General features: G+C 42.3%; 2 protein-coding genes across 2 annotated transcripts; both read left to right on the forward strand.

Annotated features, from left to right (window-relative positions):
• Window positions 1-694: 694 nt before the first annotated feature.
• On the forward strand, window positions 695-9875 carry armc3 (armadillo repeat containing 3; the record flags this gene model as incomplete). Its single annotated transcript, XM_080854968.1, has 17 exons — window positions 695-742; window positions 1087-1204; window positions 1305-1430; window positions 2862-2930; window positions 3162-3337; window positions 3559-3753; window positions 4058-4241; window positions 4523-4675; window positions 4835-4943; window positions 5284-5533; window positions 5853-5989; window positions 6753-6921; window positions 7028-7128; window positions 7973-8071; window positions 8290-8457; window positions 8920-9082; window positions 9669-9875. The coding sequence occupies 17 exons, from the start codon at window positions 695-697 to the stop codon at window positions 9873-9875; spliced, it is 2472 nt and encodes an 823-aa protein (XP_080711094.1).
• Window positions 9876-10525: 650 nt separating this feature from the next.
• Window positions 10526-12991, forward strand: msrb2 (methionine sulfoxide reductase B2; the record flags this gene model as incomplete). Its single annotated transcript, XM_080855008.1, has 5 exons — window positions 10526-10643; window positions 11921-12018; window positions 12250-12326; window positions 12499-12646; window positions 12887-12991. 5 exons carry the CDS (start codon window positions 10526-10528, stop codon window positions 12989-12991), a joined length of 546 nt encoding a protein of 181 aa, XP_080711134.1.
• Between the last annotated feature and the right edge of the window lie 27 nt (window positions 12992-13018).

The following is a 13018-nucleotide window of genomic DNA, read 5'->3' on the forward strand; positions in this document are numbered from 1 at the left end:
TGCAAAATAGCCTACCCACAAATGTCTGTCAACAGTTATGTGACAAGTTGTAATATGACAGCTTGACCCGTTGTAAATCTCCTCTATGACGAGTTCATTGAAAATGGTATTGCAAGGCAGTGATGTTCAGTACATTGAAATCCTCACTTCAATTGTCTCCACACTTGAGTCTGGAAATGCTCACTATTTGAAGGACATAGCCTAATTCTCAAAGGTAAAAGACAATCTTATACATGGTAGTCTCGCACTATTTCACTTGCATAACTAGCATAAAATTGCAATAAGAAAACCACGTGTCGCTTCATTAATAAGTGCTGCATGCCGTACGCGCAAGTTAGACCATTTCATTTAGGACTACTCACACGCACTTGTGTCATTCTTGACTTCGTTGTAGGTTATACATCATAACGGAGGGCACAATGCGCTAAACTTTAAATTGAATACGAATATACTAAAGATTAGCACGTACATTACCTACATGAATAGTGTTTGTTGTGAATAGTTTTATACTCAGGTGTCTGGGCTATTTCCCCCAACCTCAGTCATATGCAGAAAACTACAGGAAACATGGAATCCGTATCCTAGCAACAGTGTCAAACTGTGTACTCCACCAAACAGCCCCTGTAACATTTAAAACAAAGTATCTAGCTAGTTTGTTAATTAGCCAGCACGTACTAGTGCGTTATATTTCAAGATGGGGAAGAAGGCGAAAAAGGATGCGGAGACACCTACTAAAGATGAGGTAAAAACAATCCTCGAGATTTCAAACGTGTATGCAACGTGTTGATATGCATCGTCTTGGTTTTAAACTGTTGAAATGGCCTCCCTGCTAATCCTAGCTAACGTTAGCAGCTGGCTGTCTGTTTTAACTAGCGATATATTCCCTGTGTCAAATGTTACGATGCTGAATAGTATAATACTAAAATGTATAGGATTGCCATAGTGTTATCAGTGTATGGACAGCCTGTAGCCTTTTTGAAAAGTTTCAGCATATGTGAAAAAAAAAAAAAAAAAAAAAAGTAAATTTACATAAGACATGCGCAAGTTGGTTAACATGTGGTCATGTCGTTTAATTTTCACCCTCAGTTTGACCCTCTATCCATCGAAAGCAAGAGGGCAGACACAGTTGTGCTCATGCTGAACTCTCCTGAGGAAGTGGTCTTGGCAAAAGCTTGTGAAGCCATTTGCAAATTTGCAGAAAAGGGTATTTAAGACTTTTTTTATACCGTTGTCTGTTGTGTAAAGTGTTCACATGTTGTAACTTATTTCCATACATATTTGCTAATATATAATATCATTTTCAGGTGAGGAGAACAGGATCACCCTCATGGCCCTGGGAGCAGTGGAGCCTCTCTCACGCCTCATATCTCATGAGGACAAGTCTGTGCGGAGGAATGCCTTCATGGCCCTTGGGAACATGGCCTCCAATGGCAAGGCTGACACCCTTTTCTCAATGATTTTCAAGATAGAGGTTGCAGCAGTGGCGTAACTATAGGGAGTGCAGGGAGTGCAGCTGCACTAGGGCCCGTGGCGAAAGGGGGCCCGTCCTCAATCTCATCGTGGAAGCGAGTCACTGAAGAGCTGACCGGGCCCCCCCCGGCAGGCACTCTTCGTCGGAATTTGTGTATGATCCAGTGCCATCAATTCGCAAACATTTCTCAATTACGGTGACAGTTATTCACAAATATGAGCTATCACTTGCCCAATAACCATTTTAACAATAGTCAGTCTTGACAACAGCAAATAATTAATTAAGCCTCATTTGCTTTTTGCTGAATGAAACGAGTCTCGTTTTTATTAAGTAATATTGCCATCGAAAAATAGCAAGGGTGTGTGGGTAATTTTGTTGTCAAAGATTCTATAGCCCACCCAAACATGTTGCGATTGTTTCCCATCCTGTGTTGTGCTGCATTGCGTGTTGAGTAAGCGATAAGTAGGCTACACCATGCCCTTCAAACACAAAAGTGTCTGCAGGAAGCCTGAACGCAACAAGCAGGATGAAAGGGTGGCAAAACTGGCAAAATGATCTTCATTTGGATTTGTGGCGAAGAGTGTTCAGGAGGACGCTACGTCTCTGACCCCCAGCCCAACGGCAATGAGGCCCACCAGGGTAGGCTAATCAAATAGCGTTTACTGTCTGGTATACTGTCAGATATACTGTCAACTCCTATTGTTCACGTCCTGCTTTTCAAGCAGCGATCTCTCAGCAGTCATGAGTGCAACAGATAGCAAAAGCTCAGATTGTGGATAACCATTTGGTTACATCAGCATTTGGTGAGGTGTGCACGGCTCTGCTATTGTTTCTTACCGTAGAATGCCATTCTAAACGTCATGCATGTTACGTTTTATAATACGTGCCTAATGCTACTTGAAATGTATTTTTTCGCGTCAATGTCGTTAAAAGAATAAGTTACTTTGCGCATAGGTCTACGAGATATTGTTGGAGGAAGTTTGTTTTGTAATTGGTTGCTGCAGACGAGGCGCTGTTGAGCGGCTGTTCCCATAAATCCATGTAAATGTTCGTCATTCACAATAATGTTTGATAACCCCCTGAAGAAGTGGTATTAATGCTTTCCCATGTGTTGTCTATCAGCTCATTATACACTGTTTCTCCAAAATCAGTTTGATCGATGAAATACTGTGTTCATGGGGGTTTTCATGACATATTGCAGCAACCCTTAATGTGTATTGTACATGAGTCTCACTAGACTACAATATCATTAATTTCACTTGATGGTACGACAGTAAGGGGGGCCCATTGTCATGGCTTGCACTCGGGCCCGTCAAGACATTGTTACGCCGCTGGGTTGCAGCATATAATTGAGTGGATATTTTAACAGAACAATTGCATTTTTTGACAGGTGATGTCAAAAAACTGCTGAAAAAATTGGATGTCATACCTTCAATCATTGCAAGGCTATCTCCTGAAGGTATGGCTAATCCATCATCAGATATACATTTCTCTCCTTTGTTATAATAATGAAAGTATGTATGGTGATTGTATAGTACAATTGGATAGTACATTTGTTGTAATAATGAAAGTATGTATGGCGATTGTATAGTACAAATGAATAGTACATTTGTTCTAATAATGAAAGTATGTATGGTGATTGTATAGTTTATTGTCATGGACGTATTGCCTTTGTGAATATTCTCATTAGAGGATGTGGTAATCCACGAGTTTGCCACTCAGTGCCTGGCATCATTGGCCCTTGACTTCACATGCAAGGTTCAGATCTTCGACAGTGATGCATTAGGGCCCCTTATCCACCTCCTCTCCAGTAATGATCCAGATGTGGTAAAGAATTCTGTTGAGTGCATTTACAACCTTGTTCAGGTGAGACATGGGACTGGAGACCTGTAGTATGAATACTGCCGCATATTGTTTACCTTTGTATACTGTCAGGTTAGGCCAATATTATACCATTACCATGATGCTACGTCTGTTATGAAGTGAATTAATAGTTAAAGTACCACAATTTTTGTGCGCATCAGACATCTAAAGATGAAAGCCTTATTTTAGTCAAGCACATATGCTCAATGGGTTTGCACCCTCAGGACCTCCCGAGTCGCGTAGCAGTGTGCGAGTTGAATGGGATCTCTCTGCTGCTGGGCCAGCTGCGTTCTGAGTTCCCTGTCATCCAGGAGCTCATCCTGCGCACTCTGGAGCGCATCACCGCAGACAAGGAGGCACGCGTCGCCTTCAGGGAAGAACAGGGCCTTGAGAAACTGCTGGAATTCCTTACAACCAAAGTAATAACCCAAGCAACACTAACCAGAGTAACGTCTCAAGTGGATCTTAGTTACAATCCTTTCTGGGAATAACATTTTGAGGATAGTTCACTGTGACTTTCTTTCAGGCTTGTTTACTGTCTTTCGGTTCTGCTTTTCACTTAATATTGCCTTTGTAATGCTAACGTTTAGACATAAACCAATGTTAATAATGGTGTGCTTTTTTGTATTGTAGTCAAATTGGATGCTGAATAACACCATTGGGTTTGTTTCACCCATAGCATAAACAACATAATGCTATGGATTTACCCCTTTCTTCCAATAGGAATACAGTGACCTGCATGTGGAGGCCTTACAGTTGGTCTCAAATTGCCTGGAGGATGTGGAGGCGATGCTGCACATCCAGGAGACAGGGGGTCTGCAGATACTACTGGAGTTCGTGATGACACCCGGCCTGCCTGAAGTGCAGAGCAGTGCGGTTAAGGCCATCGCCAAGGTGGCGCAGAGCTGTGTGTGGATCCTACTGACTCACTTTCATTTTCCAGTGTACTTTCATGATAGCCACACAACAGCGTAAACTGTGTTATCAAGTTTATGGGCTGTGTAGGTATGTGTATTTTAGTAGATAATATACAGTCAGTAAAAAAGAGAACACAAAGAAAGGTAGTGAGTAATGATTGAATAATGAGTGATAGAATAATAATGTGAAATAGAGAGAGATAGAGACAGAGAGATACGTGTGCAGTTTCTTTCTTTATTTGTCCTATATCTTGTCTCTATTGTGTAATAGATGAGAACAGGAAAATCCTTCACGAACAAGACGTGGAGAAGTCGTTGATGACCTTGCTTGCCGTGGAAAACAACCGCATGCGTTCAGCAACCTGCCAGGCGGTGGCAGTGATGAGCAAGAACTTGACCAGCAAGGACACTTTCAGACTTCTGGGTACATATGATGCATTCCTAAAATAGACCTCCGATGCAGCCACTGCACTTCCCTGACAGGAGGGAACATCAGAGTGATTACACAGACAGAAGCAGTGGTGCATTATCGTACCTGCTGCAACTTACTTTGATGATGTTTGGCCTTTGTGTGTTCCCATAGATGGCATAAAGCCAATCGTTCAGCTCTTGAGAAGCGAAAGTGCAGAGGTGCGGGAGTCTGCAGCACAGGCGCTGTCTAGCCTCACCAGTGGCAATCAGCTTAATGCTTAGTGAGTTTGCACAAACCTCATTCGGTTCCCTGATAGTGTCTATGGAAATGAAGCCTCAGTGTCGATACCATGTCATGATTCAAAATCCAAACACGTGGGGGTGCACTTGATTGACAAACTATTTTAAGCAAACAGCACAACTTCTTTGGGACGTTTACATAGAAGAAACAGTATTCGCCTCCTCCTCTCTCTCTTTCTCTCTGTCCATACCCCTGCACTGTATCACCCTGTCTATGCACCTATAAATCCCTCTCCTCCCTCTTACCCTCTATTTCTCTTTCATTCTCTCCCTCTCTCTCTCTATCTCATGTCTCTCTCTCACCCGACTCTGTCTCTCTAGTGCTGTCTCTGAGGCAGAGGGAGAGGAAGCGCTGGTGCAGCAGATCCAGGAGGGCAGTTCCAGGGAAGTGGCCTATGCCGCATCTGTCCTCACCAACATGGCTGCCCAGGAGGGCCTCCGGCGCAACATCCTGTCCCATGGAGCCATGCCGACCCTGGTAGGGCCTCTGCAGTCCAAGGATACACATCTGCTTGTCTGTGTCATTCAGGCAGTGGCTGCGCTGGCCTGTGACGCAGAAAGCAGAACTGAGGTTAGAGCAGCACTTCATAAACACAGTGGCAAACGGTAAATAAAAAACAAATGTAAATGTGCAAAGAGGGTGATGTATATATGTTGCCCCTGAAAGAATAGTTAATATTCTGCTTGATATTCTGCTGATAGAGTAATTGGTAGACCTTTGTAATAGCAGTGCAAAATCTATATGTTTATTTTCCAGGTAGTATAAGTAGTGATAAAATTTATATTTTCAGCTAAGCTATAAACAACTAAATAAACAGAGAAAAAGTAAATATGATGTGAAGTTGAAATGATGAAAAGCTGTGCTCATAATGGCTTCCTTTTGCATGCAGTTTAGGACTGCTGGGGGTCTCCCACACTTGGTCAAACTGCTCCATTCATACAACACAGAGGTACGCCGCAATGCATGCTGGGCGGTCAGTGTGTGTGCCAACGATGAGTCCACTGCCTCTGAACTCTGCAAGTTTGGGTGAGCCAGGCAGCATGTATTTATTCTGCCTCTTATAGTTGTCATAGTTATACTTATAGTTTTATATCATTGACTTATTATGTGATATTTTTTCTCTGAGATGATGTTCAGTAACGCCTACATTTAAATTTGGGAACAAAGCTACAGATGACCACCAGGTGGCGACATACCTCACAACAATAAGAGCAAGAGTATTTATTTTTTTTTGTTTCTGTATCATTACTGATACTCACAAAAATAAATACAAATAGAGTATGATAACTGGGTTGGGTAAAAGCTTACAGCTTCTGGTATTCCCAGGCAGTCTCCCATCTAAGTACTAAAGCGTGGTTTTAGTGTGGTAATCTACAGACTGAATTGACATTATAAACTTAGCACAGCATATGAAAATATATGCTATTGTGACCCCTTTGAACTTAACTGCTCCTTGTGCAAGTAAATTATTGTTTAGTTTGGTCGCTAAATGAAACATTGAAGTTCAAAATTGCATAGCCATTTTTTATGTTAAGTAGTTCACACATGGAAGCTTGTAAGAACTTTGTGGAATATCACAGTTATTTCAGGTAGTGAAATAATGTTCCAAAACGTACCAGTAGATAGCGCCTTACCCAAAGATCATAAAACAGTTCGGCGCACCAAAGGGGATGTTTTCTCGGTTATATTTCATCCTATGAGCTGTTGTTAAAGGTTGAAAAGACTTTTCATGTACCAATTTCATGCTGCTTTAGCTCAAACTAAAGCATCATTCTCCCTCACATCACAGAGCACTGGGGGTCCTGCAGGACATCAACTCTTCCACCAACCGCAGGAACCGATTTAGTGACATCGCCCTGCAAAAGCTTCTAGACAACAACCTCTCGGCAAAGTACAGCCTCACAGGCCTCCTCTCCTCCACTGACATCATCACTGATGGCTTCTATGACCCTGGGCAGGTTAATGAATTGCATTACTCTCGTAGAGGAGTGGCTATTTGTAATGTGTCCCCCCTAGTGTGTTAGTGAGTCTCACATTTGTCCTCTCCTTTACATTCAACCACAGGCCCAATCAGGTCAGAGTGTTCTGGACTTAGCAAGCCTATCTAAGCAGGTCATCAACCAGCGTCGACCAGTCGTAGCAGTTAATGGAAAACCACAGGACCTGTAAGTTAAGGCCAAGGGTTATTTTGCAACAACCAGTGAAATATTTTTAGTTTATTTCTCATGGTAGTTTTTAGTATTATGAAACCACAGGTTGTGCAAATCACTAGTGTTATTCTAAGGTAATGGTGGATGAGTTTAAGGTTTATCCTATTCTATCAGTATTGCCTATACAATTATGATTAGCTCATTCAGCCAATTTCAACAAAATCCTGTGAGTGAACTAGGCAATGCTTTGAAAATAGGGATAATTTATTGCTGTGCTTTTCTAATGTACACCTACTCTGTTTTTCCTACACATATTAAACTACCTACCACCCCTATACCAGCCCCCACTATGAAGCGGTTCAGTTCCAACACATTTCCTGTTCAAAAGGAGTGGGGCCCTTTGTTTTCTATTGGCCAGCCATTTCCACGTCATTAAACCCTTTACACTGGTGCTATACCACCAGCATATTAAAAAGTCAGTTACGTAATGTTGGTGTTATAAACATATGGTATTTACCACCCCTAATAAACCATGCCAGCAATATCAGACCATCAATGGCATATAAAGACAACTGTGTCCACTGTGATTCCACCAGAGCACATTTAAATAGGTTTTATGACACACATATTACACGGCTGTTAAGATGGTAATAGCTAGTAAGTGGTGTCCTCTAGTTCCGCAGCCAAGTCAGCATAAAGGTTAATGGCACTTGAATGCAGTCACGCTCAGCTCTTGTTTGTGGGAGCTGCACAGTATGGCGGCTTTTCTGTTCAGTGCCTATTGAGTGGTCTCTCTTGGAGGGCGAATCTTCAGCCTTTTTTTGTGTTGTAGTAATGTTCTGATATTTTTCTTTTGCAGGTGCGCCCATGACCCGGCACAGGAAAAGCGGCTGGATAGTCCAAGTGAGTCACGGGCCACTTCAGCCCAGAGCAACAAGTCTGGCAGCAGAGCATCCAGGTGTGTTTGCGAGAGTAAAGTATGGACTTCACTCTACCTGTGTTTAACTGCATGAGGTGTTGTATCACCATAATTGTGTGTCTTTACAGACGATGACGACTATTATTCCTAAACTCACAACAAAATAAAATTAGAATGAAAGTGGAAATGGAAAATGAAAGCATCCCCAACACACACACACTTTTTCTTTCTTTCATTCTTTCTTTGTCTTCCTCTAGTAAAGCTAAACATAGGGACGAGGATGAGAGTAAACCTCAGCAGGGCAAAGAAGTGGAGAGGCACGGGTTGTTGCCATGGGATTCCGCTCTCTGTTCCCTGATTGCTGAGGCAACCAAGTCCATACTGCCACTTCAGGAGGAGAGGGAGCAGCACAAAGCTCTGGCTATGTACGTTTATGTCACAAGCTGAGAGAAGTGACTGTCCACACTTTTCCCTTTAAGCAACTAAATTCACACAAGATCTACCCCTGCTTTAATAAGAATGCTTCTCGCTTATCACCAACTCAAAATACCGGCTAGCGCCATTGAGAATCTTACATTTTCAATGTGTGATGAATGAGAATCTTACATTTTCAATATGTGATGCCTCTGACTGGCATCAAGGTTCTCAGTCTAGATGGGATTGTATGAATCACTTCAATTCAATTTTATTTATACAGCGCCATAACAATACAATTGTCTCTAGGCGTTTTACAGAGCCCAGAGCCTGAACCCCCTTAGTGCAAGCACAATGGCAACAATCAGACAGAGTTGGACTGGGGATGTGAACTGAAACAGTGAACTAGGAGTTATAAGCACCTATATTAGAAGTTATAACCCTTTATAGCTGCCTTTGCTGATGCCCTGTAGCCTGGTGAGCGATGCCATGGGAGGCCCAGTGAGCGCTGAGCGGCAGCACGAGCTTCTGTGGGAGCTGCACCTGAGTGAGCTGAAGCACGAGGAGCAGTCCAACGTCATCCTCATCGGCAAGATCAAGAAGGGCACCTACTGCCACAGAGCCCTGCTTTTCAAGGTAATGTTCTTAACCTTTGAGACTTTCGCCCCTGTCAACTAGTGCCCTTAGCAACCGAACACAGCGAAGCCTCAACATGTCAGACTTGAGTAAGTCTACCAAGCTGCGTGTTTAAGTGATACATCCACACCCTGGAGCGCATTTCTATCTGACACCAAAGACTCAGGTAAGATGCAGTATATGAAATGCATACATAGTTTGGGAGGCAGACTTGAAATCAGGGGACTCAAAATGCGGCTGTGTATACTGTTGCGATATTTGTGTATTTTGCTGTATTTTGATCACTGAAGAAGCTTTGCCACTCATTGATTCAACATAGACAACATAGACAACACATTCTGTTGCAGAGATAAGTCTAAATAGTTTTATTTTGTTAGTTGGACCTGTATTTTATGTCATTTTGAGACACTAGTATTGGAAGCTCAGAAATTCACAAATAAAATAATGAAATGGGGTAAGCTCCTAAGAGGACCCCATATTCGACATTTTAGGATTTTCAGGGCAAGACTTACTCCACCTCTTCTAGTCTCCTCTCACACACCAGCATGTTGCCCATGTCATGGGTATGTCTGTTTGTACGTTCCAGGCCCTGTCAGACAAAATTGGTCTCTACAGCAGTTTGGTGCGGGGAGATTATAACCGCGCATGGAATGAGGTTCTGATCACGGAGGGCACTCCGAAGGCTCCAGGATGCTTTCCCCAGCCATGCAAATATGTGGTGGATCTGATGCACAACCCTGGAGAGCTAATGAGGAGCAACTCACCAGCTGCTGTAAAATATCAATGCATTTGAAAGACTGCTGTTCCAGATTGCTTAGACGGTGTGGTGTCACATTGTAATTGTAAAGGAACAATAAAAAAACATGTTTTTTTCATTAAAGCAAAAACTGTGGTGTGGTTGATTAAAGTTCATGGCTGTCAAGCTGTGTGTGTGTGTGTGTGTGTGTGTGTGTGTGTGTGTGTGTGTGTGTGTGTGTGTGTGTGTGTGTGTGTGTGTGTGTGTGTGTGTGCGTGTGCGTGTAAACAGTACTGTCATTGTTCCTGAACTGCTAAAAAGACACAGTAGCCTGGAATATGCATTCATTACTAGATGACTAGAGTCTGTCTTTAGCCCAAAGAGAGAACATGTTCTCTGGAGGATAAGTAAATTGACCTATAGGCCTACCCTAAATGGGACTAGCGTTTAACCTGATATTTACAGTGGCAAAGTCAGTTAGTGAGTGAATAATCTGGAGTGTGACCCATATCACATATCTAGATGCAGGGTGGGTTTTGACCAGTCCCTACCACGCGCGCTTCACAGAGCTGGGAGGGAGGGGAACGCGCACTGTCCACCCGAGGCGAAGTATTTATAATCTAAGCAATTAAACGTCGTAACTGCAACCGCGCGACAGTGTTTTCTGCAATTGCAATTGCGACTACACAGACCTGCAAAAAAACACCATGTCACGTTTTCTCCTTCGTTTTTCATGCATTCTCAACAAAGCGGCTACCTCCACCACCAAGCCAGTATTAACAAGAAGGGGTGCTGCCTTCGTTCGTCCTATTCACACATACCCGGGTAGGTGTTTTTTTCTTCTTAAATACTTTAACTGTACCTTGACAATAGGCTATAACTTGTACACTATTATTTTACCAGATCCACTCTGAGACTCAACATTCAATACTTTCTGGACGTAGACTTCATTTTTGTGGCAGGTGCATGACTATCTACGTCTGTTTCAATTATGCAGCCTATCATAGAAAATTACTTATTTCCGGTGGTTAATGTACATATTTGTCTTAGAAGGTGGGAGGATACATTTTTCATTATGGAGGGGTTGAAAACGATGTTTCAGATTGCTTACGTATTCTGCCGGAGGGGCCTGACAAATTTGGGCAGAATGTAGAGCCCGTCAGCAGAGACATCAACCGCTCGCGTTAACTTTCCAGGAAAAGCCGCCTGTAGGAGGGAATTTTGTGAACAGGTCTAGACTATTGCAAGGAAGCGAATGTTTTATTTAACATATTTAACCTACACAAGTATTTGGTTAACATGTTGAATAACGAAAACGCGCATGACTTCATGATTGATTAGATGGCATGCCATAATGATATTGCACGTAGCCTGCTGCATGAATAATGTTGTTGTTGCCACAAAATAAAAAATATTTTTAATAAAAATAATTGCAAGTATTGTGAACAGCAGCGTTGGGTCTTATGTCTACAAAAGACTGACTGGTTTAATCATTCACGAAGGTAACAGTCATATCACTTGCTTAAACCTGCGTTTAGAAAAGTAAGATTTTATATAAGGTAATGTATAACCAAATACTCGATTGGTAGCTATATTTCCAAGAAAATGTTGCAAAGTCCTTCTCAAAAGGACGATAGAAAGAAAGGTGTGTCTTCAAACAGAAGGTTAACAAGGGTAACAAGTTCATGGTCACTGGGAAAAATGTACAACCAACTTTATTGTGTAAGCCTAGAGTAACCAGAAAAAAATGCCTTTATTGATTGCATTCCTTTCACAGATAAAAAAAATGCAACAACACACTGTCGACTTCATCTCTAATGTTAACAAATATCAATAAAAACATTATTATATTTTTTTTAATATTCCAAATGAAAATGTTCTCATCTGCCACATTTGCATGACTCATTAGATGATGAATCGTTGCTGTTTCCCCAAGTGTAATTTGTGAGCATGCCCATATCCCCCTGAGCACTCTTCTTTAAGCCATCAGGAGTGTATTTTGTGAACAGTTAATGGCTAATCTTATATGGTCCACCAACATACTACTTGGGAATGTGTGTTTGTCGAGTTTGATAGTTTGAGTTACCTTTGCGCTTGTTAAGGCTTGCTGTCTCTGACCCGCTATGATGAGACCACAGACTGGCAGAAGAAGTTAACCCCAGAGCAATATGTGGTTACCAGGGAAAAGGGCACTGAGGTGGTGAGTGTGCACATAATGTAACACATAGCAAAGGCACGTCTGGGCAATATCTCTCGTTAGGCGAGATGGTGGGAAGACGAATTACAGTTCAATTGTGTAAGTTGTCAGTTAGGACAAATAACTCTGGTTAAACAATGCTTTAATGTGCAGACAGGCTTCATTTTGTCATCAAACTGAGATTTCTAAGAATGCACAAATTAGTAAAACCCTTTTCTATCTGTGGTTCCACAGCCTTTTAGTGGCATCTACTTGAACCATAATGAAGATGGCATGTATCACTGTGTTTGCTGCGATTCACCCCTCTTCAGGTAAACTAGTCCAACTCCCTCTCCTCACTGTGTGTGCATTGTAAAATAGATCAGCAATACATACACCCAATTGACTGCGTAATGAATGTGTAGGTAAATCTGCTGCCTTAAGATGAGGCATCTGAAAAAATGCGTGTCAGTGAAAGGATCAACTATTCTATACTCCATGCAGCTCAGAATCAAAGTATGAGTCGGGAACTGGTTGGCCATCCTTCTCCCAGGCCCATGGAACATGGGAGCGAGACGAAAGTCATGCCAGCATTGTACGTCGCCCTGACAACTCGCTTGGCAACACTGGAACAGAAGTCATCTGCAAACATGTAATTGACCACTCTCTTCCTGGCAACAGACACGACATGTCCATCATTGTATTACACCACTCTAATGTGGAATCTTTTTACCAGTCAAAATGTGCGATCTTAACCTTACATGCGGGCTATAGTCCAGTGTATTTTGCCTTTGCCCTTCATAGATATGCAGTTATGAACATATTGATTTGTAAATGCCAGAGTGCAGCTGGACATCTTTCTGAATGTTAACAAGCTGTTTTGCTTTGGCAGTGTGATGGACACCTTGGTCATGTGTTTGACGATGGACCAGACCCAACCGGTGACAGATTCTGTATCAACAGTGTGGCTCTAAACTTTAAACCCAGGGCAAAGTAATGTCTCCCCAGGACAAGCACAAACAAA

Source organism: Sprattus sprattus, assembly GCF_963457725.1.
Source record: "Sprattus sprattus genome assembly, chromosome: 17".
NCBI classification, from domain to species: Eukaryota; Metazoa; Chordata; class Actinopteri; order Clupeiformes; family Clupeidae; genus Sprattus; species Sprattus sprattus.